Source organism: Nesoenas mayeri (genome assembly GCF_963082525.1).
Source record: "Nesoenas mayeri genome assembly, chromosome: 3".
In the NCBI taxonomy this organism is placed as follows: Eukaryota; Metazoa; Chordata; class Aves; order Columbiformes; family Columbidae; genus Nesoenas; species Nesoenas mayeri.
The window spans coordinates 43,649,473-43,665,981 of NC_137544.1; the positions used below are offsets into that span (position 1 = coordinate 43,649,473).

The 16,509-nt window shown below is 34.7% G+C and overlaps 1 protein-coding gene across 5 annotated transcripts in view; it reads right to left on the reverse strand.

Annotated features, from left to right (window-relative positions):
* Positions 1–16,509, reverse strand: part of ASCC3 (activating signal cointegrator 1 complex subunit 3) — a 267,877-nt gene that overhangs the window by 48,123 nt on the left and 203,245 nt on the right. For 3 of the 5 annotated variants that reach the window (XM_080341877.1, XM_080341876.1, XM_080341878.1), the window contains 4 exons: positions 9,001–9,138; positions 8,779–8,899; positions 5,215–5,347; positions 2,511–2,636 (listed from right to left, as the gene is read on the reverse strand). In XM_080341877.1, coding sequence (XP_080198003.1) covers positions 2,511–2,636; positions 5,215–5,347; positions 8,779–8,899; positions 9,001–9,138 — 518 coding nt within the window. Of the gene's footprint in view, positions 1–2,510; positions 2,637–5,214; positions 5,348–7,659; positions 7,742–8,778; positions 8,900–9,000; positions 9,139–16,509 lie in introns of those variants that run through there. The other 2 variants (XR_013921970.1, XM_080341879.1) reach the window with 2 other exon arrangements.

A 16,509-nucleotide genomic window follows, 5' to 3' on the forward strand; every position in this document is an offset into this window, starting at 1 on the left:
TTACCTAAGCCCATTATTTTTGGGATTTACAGCATCACATGCAATGACTTTTATGCCAATGAATCCCAAGGCAATTTACCAATCATGCATATGGGAATTACTTATTCACCACTAAGGTACAATCACCTGCTGGCTGGTAAACAGTTCTTGTTTCACAGTGGAGCAAAAGTCAACAAAATTGCTTCAGGGCAGGACATGATAAAGAACGCTGTATCAAGTGACACTGAGTAGGTACTGTGCAACCAACCAAACAAAATTCACCCATTGCGCTCCTACTCTTGTGAAACAAACAAACAACCAAGCAAACCCCAAAGTGAACCTAAAACCTTTGGATTACTAAGGGCCAGAAATATAATAGTTCTTGTTTGGTAATATCAGTCATTGCATATGCTCATCTATGGCACAGTAAACTCCATTACTATTTTGCAATTCAAAGTTATCTCAACTATCACTGACTTATCTTCATAAAACTTTCAAGTTTTCCTTTCATGTATTTCACTGAAACACTGACCACACTGGGAATACTTGGCTTGTAGGAGGTTTGAAGATACCACAGATAGTAGGTCCAGTAACACTACTAACTGTCTAGTTAGTAACTTTGGATGAAACTTAATGGAATTTTTTATCATGTCAAAGAATGGAAAGCAGGCATATCCATTATTTTGCACTTGACATTTGGAAGTGACCTCTCTGGCACAGTCAGTAACGTTGTTCATTTTTCTACCTGCATGGCTGAGTACAGAAGGAATGCCAAGCACCTCAGAGTGGATGAGACACGGGCTAAAGTAGCACAATGTGTGAACTGTTCCAACCTACATCATGTGTGGCATTCCAATGAAAGACCCCAATTTCATTAGAAACTTCAACATGCATCCTATCCTGCCATTATGGACATGGGTAGTCAAGATCTGTTCACCTTGTTTCTCACTACAAAAGGTCTGCATCTCATTATGAAACATAGCGGGGTTTTTTTTTTCTTCCACCCCTGCCCCTTTACTTTTTTTTTCTCACAATCCTCTCAGAATATCAGGACTTTCACTTAAAAATTGAGATTTTGATAACATTAGATTTAGCTTTCTGTGACACTGTACATTAAAGAAACTGATGAGAAAAAAATGGACAAACCATCAGTAAACACTCCAACCTCACACTCCAGTGGGAACCTTCTTTTATATTGGGAAGAGCTTGCCTATTAAATCAAACGACTACATTTCTATATTCTACATTTACATTTGGGCTATATGTTGTATCTTAAAAAATCTACCTGCCACAGATACCACATGATTAAATCTTGCAAAGAAAAATCAACAAAATTATTTAGCACAGCAGTTCAAGAGCAAGACATCTAAAATAACATTACTTATTCTTTATACTAAAAAAGAAGAGTGCCTGCAGTGGCATAATTTTTAACATTTATTGTAGTATGGATCATGGGTAAATTCCAAAGTCATACAACTAATCACAGTTTTACCCATGTCTAACCTAGGCAAAACCAGATTTTATTTTTTTGTCAGTCTCAGAGGAGAAATACCTTCCACATAAATGTGTTCATTTTGTTAGTTATGAATTGAGAGAACTGAATGTTTTCTTTAGTTTACAGTTCTAACACTCTGCATTTTTTATTTTCAAGAAGATTAGATGGAAATTCCATTTCATGAAAGATTCTCAGCACAGGACTAGATGCAGAATTCAGAACTAACGAAGACTGAAAAAGAATTAAAGGAAATTATTTTATCACCTGCAGGCTCCCACCAGCAGTAGTCCATAAAGAACTCAGCTGAAAATTCAGCCAAATGTTACAGACATTAACATGATTTCAGAAATACAACACTCTGGAGTACATTAAGAGATATTTAGTGCTACAAATGCCTAATTCTTTATTTGCCACATTATTTTGGTGGGTGAACGATCACATGTTAGGTAACATACCATTAACCCAAAACAATGTTGTGGCAAAGGCAGGCTACACTGCTGGAACAGCTCAGAAGGATCTGCATACCAGCTGGAGCTAGGCAGGATGATAACAATCATTGAAAATATTGCACACATGGTTTCACCAGGATACCCTAATGAAAGTAAACTTTATCACAGAGAAACAGCTGATAGCTATTCTCTCATTTATTAGGAAAATCCAGGTCTGAATAGATTTTTCTATAGAAAACTGGGGAGAACATACCAATGTGGTACCTAAAAAAAAAGTAACACATTATAAATACAATATCTAAAAGAATGTGATAATCTGGAGTTTTATTTTAGGGATGCTGATGTAGCCCTCTCAATAAGGCTACTTTATAGTTGTCACTAAATTGTAAAGTTATCTGCCAAGAAAGGCATTTATATTTAGAGAAAAAAAATATTAAAACGTGCATACAAGTTTTATTCCATGTGTGGGCCAGGAACGCTCCTACATTGGAGAGTATTCTAGGCTCCAACAGCAGTGGGATCACCTTTGGATCAACTCTACCCTCAGGTTATCTTTAGATTAAATTGCATGTGTATTTTATACTCACGTTGGGTTCATTATAAGTCGACGGAAGAAATAAGTCCAGGTGATATAATCCATTGCATCCTGCTTAGACGTAATAGTTCCAGCAGCAATTTCAGCATTCAAATGGTCAGCCAGCACTTCTAACAAGCTGAAGAACAGGAAACAAGAGGACTTAGTTGACTTTACAATCACAAAGACAGGTAATATATTTTGTAGAGTTGTGCATTAAAAGGTTTATTACTTTTAATATGAAAATATTATATATTTATCTTCTGGTAAAAGAGAGGAGGGGAAGAAGGTGGAATGTAAATGCAACATCAGTCATCTTCTTTACATGATAGTGGAATGAAGCTCAAATTATTTTTTGATTGGACCAAGAATGCACAAGTTTAAGTCATTCATGGAACACATTGAGATGGAGCTACTCAGTGGTAACTTCTGAATACTGTATGTTGACCATATGATCATGCTGGTTTAATCCAATACAGAATCATATGGAAAGACAAACAGGAAATGAAACAGTGGCAATAGCTTAGCTAATACTTGACAAATACTTGAGGGCTATTAAAATTACATCAAAACTGCTTCCACCAGATTTTGCCTCATCTTCATCCAATGTAAAAAAAAAAAAAGCCAGTTACTTTTGCCCAGAAAGATCTAAACTCAGAAACACAGAAGAACAAAAGCACTTTAAAATGATTCTTACAAAGTAAAATACTGTTTAGCGTCATTAAATGGAACAAAGACCTCCATTAGGGTATCTAATGAGGTCATGCCTGGCCAGAGTTCAATCAGGGAATGGAAAATATTCTTAAGGATCAATCTAACTTTTCTTGCATTATAATAGATTTTTTTTTCCCTACTGTTCTTTCCTTATTGCAAAAAGTAAGGAATAATTTAGTATGAGTAGCTGTGTTACTGCTCTACACCACTGATCGCACGATTTTGAAGGTAAGAACTGCAGATGTTCTACTCAGATTGTCCCTGAGAAACTGGACAGATGATTCAATAGCTATGCCATAATAAAGAATGGTTTCTCTTTTGCTTCTAATGTGCTGCACTTCAGACCCATGATCAGTGAGAACACAAGGCCTGTCATATGAGTTGTGTGCTCAAGTCTTATAACTAATACATAGACAATGGTTTTTAGAAAAAAATTTTAATTAAAAAAATATGAAGTTTAATTTTACAAATTGGAAATACTACACAAAGCCGATAAATCTGCTCTTTGGTAGAACAGACGGGAAAGCATTCTAAAACTAAAAATCCCGAACAGCTATGAAGCCTCTTAACTTCAAATACTTGGTCATAAAAGATATTAAGACAACTCAAAGTTAAAAAGAACATGAGCTACATGGAACTAAACAAGATTGCTATTAATATGTGAATCTTCATCTGAAAATTTATCAAACATTCTTTGTCTATAGTAAAAGACAGAATATATCAATCTACAAAGTAAATACATACATACAAAATGAGCTACTAGAAACGTAGAATATTTATAGTATTTCAAATGAGAACAAGGTATGATTACTACTGTTATACTGAAGATACGATTTCTTTATTTAGAAACACCACTTAAAAATTAATAGATTTCCTAGTTTATGCTAGTTCCATACCATCAACATTTTAATGACACTGCTCTTTTGACTTATTAGCTATCATTTTGTAGAAGCTCAACTCCTAGCCTTTTGTGCTAAGTGCAATTATATGTTAAAAAAAGAAAAGTGTGGTTTCCTAAGGAAATGAAGAGCATGTCTCCACATTCTTTTTTTTCTTTTTGCAAAAATTGTATGTCTGTCTGTGCACCACAGAAATCAACCTTCAAATACATCAGCCCATTTCAACTACATTTCACAGGTGGATAGCACTCTTGAGCTCCTACAAATTTCTTGACCAGTTAGAGTTCACATTAGTGCTTATGTTGAGGGATCCAGTTTCCATAGGAGAACAATACTATGAATTCTTCATCCCTGAGAAAAGCTTTCAGTAATGCTCATGCTTCATTAGATGTCTGAGAATTCCTCCATAAAACATGCATCTATATGAGACTGATGTAACTAGTTGTGCTTCTCGTTGAACAACTAAGTACATTATAAGTATCAAAACCATGGCATGCGTTACATTATGCTGGACAGCAAACTTTCTAACATCTAAGTTCGGAGAGGCTGCAAAGAGGTGGTGTTTCTACATTTCTGACGAAAATATTGCAATTCTGAAGTGAAAGATGCATTGAAAGTGTATTAATAATAGTTTATACCATGCATATTTCTTTTTGAACTTGTGAGATTTTGAAGAATGTGCTATTTATAAGGGTACCTGTATTCTAAGAAAAAGTCCTAAAAACTCACCTATTTTTTTCCTATTAAGAATCTGTGACAGAATTTCAGAGAGGGTTCTGAGGATCATGCTGTACACATTGCTCTTGCAGAACAGTTTGTGCTCTCACATAAATGTCTGAGACAACACTCAGAAGCACAGAGGCATTTGTAATATTTATCTAGGAATGGACTAAGTAGCTCAACAGTGCTTCAAAACTCATGGAAGAAAGGGCTTTTCTGCATAAAGATGGATAATATTTTTTTGAAAATAATTTTCCTCTAGGACCCCAATATTTATGAGATATTTGGCACAGGAATTTTGTTTCCCTTTTCTGTATCCCTCATTTCTAGTATTTGTAGTATTACTGATAGTTTGATCACCTTTTCTGATTGCTATATCTTTACCTGGATTCCACTGGGAAAGGTTCATAAAGGAATTTTTTGTAGAAGTCTTTCTTAATATCATGAACTAGAATTACAGCTTTTCCTTGGTCATCAAACTGTGGTCTGCCAGCACGTCCCATCATCTGAAGTACATCTGCCAAAGAGACAATAATGTATAAAACAAATGTATTCATTTCAATGTATAAATAAATGTATTTACATCTGTACAATGTTCAATACAGGAGTTTTGGATTTCTTTGGCCTCGTATGCCCTATTGGTTTTGACACATCTGATTTTATTTTCCATCTCAGATAAGTTTATGATCAATTTCTTTCTGGCAGACACTATCGTCCTGTATACTTGAAGACCACCCACGGAAATAGAATCCAAGCTTCATCTAGAATAAAATTTCTATTCTCTCCTTCCAGTTCACATCCACCCTTTATTTGATCATAGGCAATTAAAGATGATGAGTAAGAGAACTCATGAAGCCTACAATGGCAACAGTCTATTTCCTAATTTTCAAGCATTTGACTTCACAATAGTAAAAGTTCCTTTTTTAAACTTTCCTGCTATATGTGATTACCTAGGTTTTGAATATTTTAGAGGAAATAAGGTAAAGGCAGAGTCTAACTACTGACCGCTATGACCTTTACCACTCAGACTTCAGGACAAGTTACATTAGTTATTAGCACTGGAGTAGAGATGGTTTTGTATCATATCTCGTCCCTGTATCAGATCACCATATACCAATTTAAAAGCAGGTACAGTTAAAGCTTACCTCTCCTACTCTGCCATTACTTGCAAATACTAGTTAATGATTTCTATAAATACTGAAAACACTAATTTATACAACACATATTCAACTTGCTACCTGCCCACCAAGATAAGTACATTTATCATCTATTTGTTTGTGTCTTCTCATAATCTGAGAAATGCATAGGCTGTTTTGTGTCTTGTTCAGCAGAGCTCCGATTCCTTTTTTGTGCCTCCAACTGCTATTTAACTTTGAAGAAACAATAGGAAAGAGTTCATAAGGAAGTTTTACATCTTTATTTTCAAACTTCTAATGTTTTGTGTATTCTCTATGAGCTCTATCAGACTTGCACAACATGTGGCTTGCAGCACCTGGCATTTTGAAAAGCAATTTATTTGGTTTCAGAATCAATAAGCTTTTGGCCCAAGGCTCAGTTGGGGAAGGAAAAGCCAGAAGGTGTAGAATGGGATATGATAGGAGAAATAGCCTGATGACGATAAACAGTTTTTAGTAACACATTTTCACTTGCCTACCCATGAGCTACATAGACAGCAAAGTTTTTTCTCAGTTTATTCCTTTTGTTAATTTAAGAGTGATGTGAAAATGTACAATGAAACTAGTTTGAAAATGATGTTTCTGAATAGGTATGTGCACAATAGGGTGATGAAATGACTTCTTGCTATTCTAATGTGGTGAATTAAATTATGCATAATACCATATAAGAAATGGATTTACCAAAAAGCATCAGGAAAGTATTTTTGCCAATGTCCACTACATAATTATCCAAAACCAATATTTTCTTTACTGACTATACGTTGCTTGGCTCCTTTTAATCGCTGGACTAAACTTCTGAAATGTTAAATATGGTCTAACTGGCTGACTAAATGTCTGGTAACTGAGAAAAAGCCCTCCCGAAAATCTCTGACTTCACTCCAAGAAGCATTTGTACTTATTTTTAAATTACTGAAAACTCCAGAAACTCAGCTGCTTCCTTGGAGCCATATGCATCGCTGATACAGAAAGGTAAATTCAGCAGGGAGGAAACAAGTTATACCATGATGGAGCAGTGAAGACATTACTTGAAGGCAGTATTAAAGACAGCATTGTGAAATTCTGGAAGTGTTTCAAAATTAAACTCATTACATTTTCATTTTATTGCTGCTGCAAAACCGTATTACCTATCCACGGAACTTTCAGATGCATAAATATTCTCTAGAAAGTTAAAAATAAAAATGCTCGAAGCAAACCACACCACATGTTTCTTCATAAAGTAAGGAATCTGCATTTTCTGTTTCAATACAGACAACAAAATATAAATGCTTCCATCGCAGATGGTGGTATTCCCATCTACCCCTTCCCCAACATCTTGTTAAAAATTCAAGAACAGAACAAACCCCAATGTCCAAGTCACCTGAATTCAAAAAACAAGAAAGAGTGAAAGTATAAGCATTTCCTAAAGCCTCTGTGAGCACTCGTACAACAGATTTCTAAAACGGCACAGTAATTCTTCAATGCTTATGGAGTTTCTGATTTCTTTGGAACATACTATTTTCTCCATTACTTCCCTCTGGCAGTCCCACAGATTCAACACACATAACTTAAAACTTTGGTTGATTTCTTTACTCATAACAATTTCCCATTCGGTTACAAAGTCAGTTGTCACTCTTCTTCCACTCGGGACGAGTGAGATACGATTTCTCTGCAGAGACGGCTCGAACTGAGTTTACATCAGCCGAAGTCTGTCACAACATGCACGTGTGCATGGCTGAGCTCCCAGGTCATACCAGAATCTTTGAATAAAAGAGTTGGTCTGGAAATGGATTCCAAGTTTCCTGCAGAGCACTAATCACTAAATTAAGCTTCATGATGGGTTACTTGGAGCAGTAACTCCTGCAGTGTTTTCAGTTTGAGCTTTTTTCATTAGTAAGCTTCTCTTGCTAAAAAGACGTTGTGTGGTTAAAAAGACACAAGCTCTATATTTGCATTACAAATAACATTTAGGTTGTCTTTAGGTGCACACATCTTTAGCATCGTCTACGATTATTTAACAGTAAAATTTCTCTTGCAAAAAGAGAAAGGGAAAACAGAAGAGGAAACCTGGAATAAATTTAGCTTGTCCTCATTCTTCAAGCTTAGTACCATGCAGACAAATATTCTCCCTGTCTGAACTCTGAAAGATCTTCCATGGTTCACTTTCTTAAGCTTATTGAAAATGCTGCAGAACGGTTTATGAAAAGTAGAGTTTACTGGGGCCAGAAAGCAATAAAAGTCTATCTCAAACCAGAAATTCAAATATTCAATTCAGCTGCTTATTTTTGAATCACTTACTTGAAGTATTAGTTACGTCACTGAAGATCCTAGGCTAGTTAAGGTTTTTCATTTACTGTCAAGGGACTATGTTTAAAATTTATGTTCTCATAAATGTGTAATTCAACTGTTGCATTTTAAAACATGGCTACATTTACTGTTAATAATATGTTTTTATTTAAATAATGTTTCAAAAATGAAAAAAAAATATTTGCATGCACGAAAATGTCCTTTTATATAATTAACTAGCTAGCTAAATATGAGTTTATATTGCCCCTTTAAATTGTTTAATGTCTGTTTTGGATGATATAAATTAATGGAATTTAGCATGAGAAAAGATTTGCAAAACAGAAACATTTTCATTATTACATAAAATCTTACAACTTGCATTAAACAAAGAAACGCTTTTCTCAGCACTACTAGTCTCTGCCCAAATTAGGTATTTTCAGTGATCAGTTAGTAAATAATTCAAATCATTTGCATAAGCTTGAAATACATTTGCCATAACTTATGGGAGTACCTGTAATGGGATAATCCACATAACGTCTTGTTTTTCCATCATAGTATTCTGTTCCTTTAACAATTACTAAATGAGCTGGAAAATTTACACCCCAAGCTAATGTGCTTGTGGCAATAAGAACCTAAAAGAGAAAGAAAGATTAATGAGGTATATCTAATAAAAAGCCAACTTTTAAAATTCCATGCAAAACTCATTACGGCAGGATTCAAAGAACAAATGTACCTGGATTTTGCAGTTCACAAACAATTCTTCCACAGTTTTCCTGTCTCTTTCATGCAGACCTGCATGGTGCATGCCTATTCCAAAAGCAAGTGTCAGCTTCAGATTTGAATCTCTAACTGTCAATATAATGTCATTCATCTGTAACAGAAAGAATAGTTGCATATATAAAACAGATTACTCAGAAGTTTTAAACTTTTTTTCTTTAATAGCAAGGATAATTTGCTCAATGCTGTTTACAGAAACAGGAAAACACAGGATTCAGTCTCTGAGCAGTGTGGGTTTAGTCTCAAAAAAATCAAATACTATACTAATGATGTGGGGGAATACAAAATGCACATGACTTTATTGACACACTAAGTAGTGCAGATAAGGAAATGAAAATGCTGAAAATATCTTGGCAGGTCTGGCAAATGCTGTGCGTTCTGCTCAGTGTTTGTTTAATGCAATCCCTAGTATCAAAGGGGTTAGAACTGGTATAAAAACACAGCAAATCTGTGCAACCAGTAACATAATAGCAGTCATGAAAACTAAATTTGGCTCTCTCTAATGCCTGTGAAAAGACATACACAGTTCTTCAGTTTGATAAATCTGCAAGTATTATGCACCAAAAGAGTTTCATATTCACATGCAGAAATGCAAATGAATTATCTTTTTTTTTTTTTTTGAGTTTGTAATTTATAGACTCAAATCCTGTAGTGAAACCCAACATGCAATAAGTGTCTTCATTTAAAACTTTCAGAAGTTCAGACAAAAAGCTATTCTTCATTACTATTTTTTTCAAATCTTATGTCAATGATTACTTGGAATCATTTTAACTACTATAATTTTAACTATTTTTCTTGCATATATTTTCAAGTAGTGAATTCCATAATAACCTCATTTATTTCTGTAGACGACCTCTATGAAAAGCCCCTCGCTAGTAACAAGCAAGAGCTTTATAACTTCTGTTGTCTTCAGTGATTTTACTCCTCAATATTCCTTCTGTTGTTTTATTTCTAAGGCCATTTATTATTTTATGTGTTTTTAATATAATTATAGCCAGGAACTTTCAAACCTCATCTCTTATTAGTGGTTTCCTGATGCCACCAGCAGTGGCATGATGATATTGCATACTTATGGGCAGCATCATTCACAGTTAACCTAGGAGGTATAGCCAAGCTTAGAGAAAAAAGTAATAGTGCAGAACAAATTACTTGGGGTAACTGAAGAATATGGACTGAGTATTCAGTCTCATGCTGGAGTGAGTATCTTGAAGTACTGAGATATGATACCTACACAACTCCAGTGATATCTTCATTTCCACTTAAGACTCTATGGTGTTGCACTTCTATGTTCAGAATTGTAATCTTCACTAAATGTTTCATGGGTTTTAGAATTCTCAGATCGTAATGCTAAGACATTTATTCACATATCTAAAACCAAGTAACAGATGTCACTACTGTTATAAGAAAAAACTCCTTAAGAAGGTACAAACAAGCCAAAGGATATAATAGTCCATATTCAGGATTTAAACAAACTAACAAAAAAACCAAACCAAACAATATAGATTTTGCTCATCAATCAATTTTGTCAGGAAGAGCAAATTAGAAAGCATTTTTAAAAAGTCTGTTTGTGGAAGTAGTATTGACTAACAGAACCAGAGCTGATGGAAGTAACAGAGAACACAATTAAAAATATATCGTTCAAGTTTTAGCTTGGTCCAATCAATTTGATCTTTCAGTCGAAGCTCCTAAACTTTATTTTCTCTCATAACACAGTTGCTTGGATCTTCCTGAGAGTTTCCTATATTATGAGACATGGCAGGTTTGTTGTATAAACTGAGCTGGCATGTGTAAAAGGATGCTTACAGACGAAAAGACTGAAAAGGACTATACAGCACTGAAAGGAAACGAAGCAGAAAGACAAAAGCAATGAATTGAGAAGTGAAGAGGGGACAAATCTATTTAGGAAAGGGAAACAAGAAGAAGGGTAGATAAGTAGAAGAGAGTAAAGAACTGAATGAAAGGAGGATATGTTAAAGGATAAAGTTTATCTATCTAGATGCAATCAGCAAACCTTTGATTTCTCTAGTCAACATGTAGACATGTGACTGCAGTGTAGACAACATGAATTATGACCCACCTTAAGGATTTTTTCTTCTAAGACAAAAAAATATCTCGATAAAATAAGAACCTGTATACTGTTTTCTCTACAATTATGACTATCAATATACACTACTAAATAGATTTTCAAACTTAATATGCCTTTTGTCCTATGAATTTATGAAGGGGTACTAGCACTGCACAGGCTCCTTATGCTTAGATAGACACTTTCAGAAGTAATAATAGTTAAATGTACATATTTTACAGAGAATTAAGATGAAAAAGTAGAAAATGGCACTGGTAACTATCAGAAAAATAAATGAAACAATTACTGCATTTACATTTTTCTCAATTGCTGCATTAAAAATTGACAGAGGATATTCTATTGCTGAATTAGTTTTTCTCCTCCCCACCCAAAGTCATCGTGTTATGATAGTTATGACTTTAATGTAAAGGAACAAACCAGTTCCAATGAAATTTATTTCATTATTCACATAAACAGATTTTGGTATTGGGAAAATAATGAATCTAAACTCTGGAAGAGAACAGGGATCAAATTAGCTGATTTGGATTAGTCTATAGCAATTAGACTGCTCCTTCAGCACATGCAGCTTTACAGTGTAAGTTATTTTCAGTGCAGAACCTGCACTAAACCTTTTCGCTATATAGCTGCCAGCATAAAACATCCTAAATTCACACTGCTGGGAATTTATTAAAAGATGTTCTTCTTGCTTTTACAATCAGTGGTGGTTATTTTTTTTTCCCTCTGACTTGTATTACAGCGGTGGCCTGTGGTGCTGTTAGTCGTACCTGCAAAGCCGTGTAATTTACCACAGGAACACAGAAGAACCCTTAGCAGGAGAGCTGGTGCATGTACCACTATCCTGTCATTTTAGCAGCAGGGAATCCTAGTCATTTTTAGCTGACCCCTTACTTTCACATAAATCAATGTAATAAACACAACTATGTTACCCACAGGCACAGTCCAAGGCTTAAAATTCTCATGACAATTTATATAAAAATATGACTCTCGTATGTCAGTGTAGTATAAGAATATTATCACTTTCTATTAAGAAATAATGGCACAATTAATAGGTTCATTATCCAGAAAGAGACATACCATCATGACTATAAAACAAATTTAATGTTTCTGCATTGTTTTAACTTCACTACTATTTATCTTTTTGAAAACAACTGTAATGTTAGCTCATAAAAGGGCAAAGAAAATATGTTTTATCTTAAGAACAGAAAAAGTACATTAAAAATAACATAAGGAAATATGCATGGTACTGACAAAAATGTACAACACCGACACAGGGAACTTAATGCAAGGGGGGAATTTTCCCTGGACTCAAAGACAGGAAGGATTGGGCCCACATGGAAATGGTTTTGCCATCCTTCACAGATTTCCTGATGAACAAACAAAAACACCTCTTGTGCTTTCCTAACATTAGGTTGATTAGGTATCCACCTTTTAATAAAAAAAACAAACCTGAAAGCCAATTTGGGACTCTAGTAGCACGGCAAAATATTTCTTGTAAAACATAAACTTTATTTCTATTATTTATATCGTAATCTCTGAACAAGCTAGTTTTTTCTCAAACTAGTAAGTAGTCATTTTCTTTGTTCCTGCACATATTGAAACTGTTGAACCATTTACTTTAAGCTAATAGAACTTTTTTTATATTTTAAATTTATTATACTTAAAAAGCTTTTGTAGAAAGATAGGATTCCATTTAAGTAGATACATTACCCTGTGCCTGAAATACATTCCAGTCAGAGTATAATTCAGCAAGTTGATGACAATGCTGGCTCCAAAAGAAAGGAGGAGACCAGATTGGACAAGAATGAGCTAACAGATTGTGCAGCCCAATTCTGTCCCTTTGAGTGTGATATATTGTTTCAAGATGCTAAAAACCCATACTTTCTCAAAGCATATCTGTTGTGCTGGTTTTCCCATTTTCACAGAATCCTCATTATTAGTAGTCTGTACTCTTTTCAAAGCACGTCAGACTCAGACCATATGCCACTGAATAATGCTTATCAATTGTCTAAAATGCCCAATAGAAGAAAGATGTGCCAAACAAAAGAATCGTGAAAGTTATGAAGTCTTTTACAAAAATAATTACATATTTCACATCTGCTACAGATGTTAAGTGAAATAAAACCATCTCCTTGTTATAACTAAATGTTAATTTTTTATGACACACTTTTGTGTCATAAAAACAACATCTTGTAGAAGGAAGTTGAACTTCTATAACGAGTGAAAGACTTAGAAGTCATTCTTGAGTACCCTCCTGATCTTTAAAGGCAGAAATAAAGGCTCATCTTTTAAAATTATTTTTGATGAATAGCTGACATGCTCATAGTCCAGAATTCTCCCATACAAACAAGATGCCTAGAACACCTTAAATATGATTATTTAAGAAACATTTTAAAATGTGGCTTAAACAATTGAGATATATTATTAAAACATATAAATTTAACTGTAAAAATCTCATGTAAAAGACAGCAATATACCAATTAATGACGCAGACCAGACTCTCCAATTCCTGCTTTACAGCACAGCACTACCTCAGAACAATAACACAGAGATAACAGGTTATTTGGTTTAAAGGTTAGAGAAGGAAAAGTCAACTTTTATCTTCCCAACAATTCTTGAGTTCTTGAGATTTTTTTAGCAATGCAAAACAGAACTATATGGTAAAATTTAATTCACTTTAATGCATATTTCTATGCATATTTCCACATAGTGTATGAACATATATACAAATATATAATTAGCTCACATATTCAAGTGTCCTGGAATTCAGTGGAAGCTGGCTATTGCCTGGTATGGATGCTACTGAATATTATAGTAGGTATGTTTGTGCTAAAGGATTTTAGTTATTTCTAGAGGTTTCATAAAGAACAGTCTTAACAAGATGCAGATGGTAAAATGATGCACAAAGCAGAATGCAAAAATAATTTTGGTTAAAGTTAAAGCTGTGCACATGGGTACATTTCTTCTCAGTCCTTGCACTGTAAGTATATATATACTAAAAAAAAAAACAAAAAAAACCCCAAACCTAATATATAATCCAAGTATCTGACCAGGGAATAAATTTATTTAAAAAACAAAACAAAAACAAATGAGAAAACACCCTGCTTGTTTGTTGGTGAGAACCGCATTCTAACTTCAAACACTAAACAATAAATACTACTTTGTAGTTTTGTTTTAGGTTAAAAACAAAAAGAAGTAAAAACATTAGAGAAACATAAACTGAAAACTTGATTCCAATAAATTATATTGTAAAAAGATTGCAACATCTACTGCCACCACAAATGTAAATAAAAAGGACTTGTTCCTCTTTAGTCAGTTCTTAATGTAGAACAATATAACCAATCTCACCCAAGCTTACCACCACAAACTGGTGGCACTGTCTGTTTCCAAAAGGATGATCTGAGTTGTTGTCCCTTTTAACGAGAGAAGTAGTGGGTCACAAGCTTGAATGGGACAGACCTGGCTGACAGCTCCAAATTCCAATTTGAGCTAGAAAATTTCTATTTAAAAATCATCTCATGATTACACAAAAAAGCAGAGTAAGCATAAGGTTTTCTTTTTTTTTTTTTTTCCATTGGTATGTTGGGATGAATGAACAATGAAAAGAAATAAAGAATTACTCAATTTATAGAGCCAGTTTTCTCTCTGAGATGTGCTGGCTATTCACATTTCTGTTATGACGCACCTGTGCCTCATAAGAATAACTAGGATGATCTTTACAGAGTGACGTCTACTGAAGGGTCCTTGCAAGTACCACAAATAGCAAAGAAGGTGGCTTCAGCTGCTTCTTCACTCTTTGGTGTAAAATAAACTTTGTGTTGGGACTGCAAATCCTAAGATGGATAGAGAGCTCATTTTGGAATGTGTATGGACAATGCACCTTACAGAAAAAGAAAAAACCTCACCTCTAAGGCTCTAAAATAGGTAACCTTTCTCCTTCAAGAGACTGTCAACTTATACTCTACTTTGGGCAAACTGTGGCAGTTGTACTAACATCCTGAAGGACTTCTGCATGTGCTACACATAGGAGTTGGCAAATGCAGAGACAAGCTTTGAAGTATCAGCTACAAATCTCAATAAGTAGAGTATTTCAACATCATTAGCGGCCTTCCTTGCTCAAACCAAACTAGATATGAGACATTTGAATGGATATTTCTTCATAAAAAGCATGCATATAGCCTGAAACTTAGTTGGGTAGAAGCTATTAAACAGATCTAACTATTGTGCAACAACAGGTCCAGTAGAACTAGAAAACTTATCAGTACTATAACCAGCAACTTCCATCAAGTATGGTTTGGTGTTCTGAAGACTGATGGCTATCTCAACTTTCTGAATACTATAGAAACATGGATAAGAACAGGAAACCATCAGACATGATTTCATCAGATACGAAATTCAAGGAAAGCATCCAGGAAGAATCATCTCCAAAATCAAATGGAGCTGCCTGTAATATAAATTTTCAGTAGATTGATGTAGAACAAAATTCCTTCTCAACTATAATTCATTTGCACCTGTTAAAACTACTGACTCCTTTGAGGGAAAGAACATCTTGTATGATTCTGCCATGATCTAGGAATGCTGTTGTCTGCTTTGGTGGCAATGGTTGAAAGGTCACTTCTATATACAATTTGTACATACAAATATGTATTTCAGAAGCTTCATACAAGTTCATGTCCTTTGAAATAAAAGTGATTGAAATACTGCCTGAATTTGATACTTGGAGCGGAGTGGCAGAGATGGGGGTGGATCTGCCTGTTCCCTGGTGAAAAGTAGTAGTCTGGAGTTTTATAAACAGAACCCTCCACATGCTGCAAATGAGAGCCTGGTTTGGCGCTACCACTACGGGCAGAATCTCTACAGAGAAGATGAAGGATGCTAAGATGATGGCATAGCTGACAATCAGGTACTGAAGATCCAGTACTGGTCTCTCTTCCCAACTCCAGTCCCTCCCCCACAAGACCCAAATCTCTCTATTACCATTGCAGAAAAGCTGTCATGCAGTATAACAGAGAAAAATCACTTTAAATGGTTGAAAGAATATGTCTCTACCTCAATATCAGTCTTCCAGATGTTACTATGGATGGCACTGTTTACAGCATTTTAAAAAGCCTTATGAAGTCTACCCACTAGGAAGCTAACATAAGTATAGACTAACATTTGGCCATCATGGAGCAAAACCAATTACACCATTAAACAAAACTAACCAATGAGTTCTCAAAGGAACATTATGTCAATCAAAATTCATGTCATACAAATAAGGCTGAATTAAGAAAAGTACCAAGGCATATTGTAAAGCTTGTAAACTTTGTATGCCACCCATTTATGAAAGACCTCTTATTTCAACATACTTATCTCAACATACTTCACAATTAACAATTGTGAATA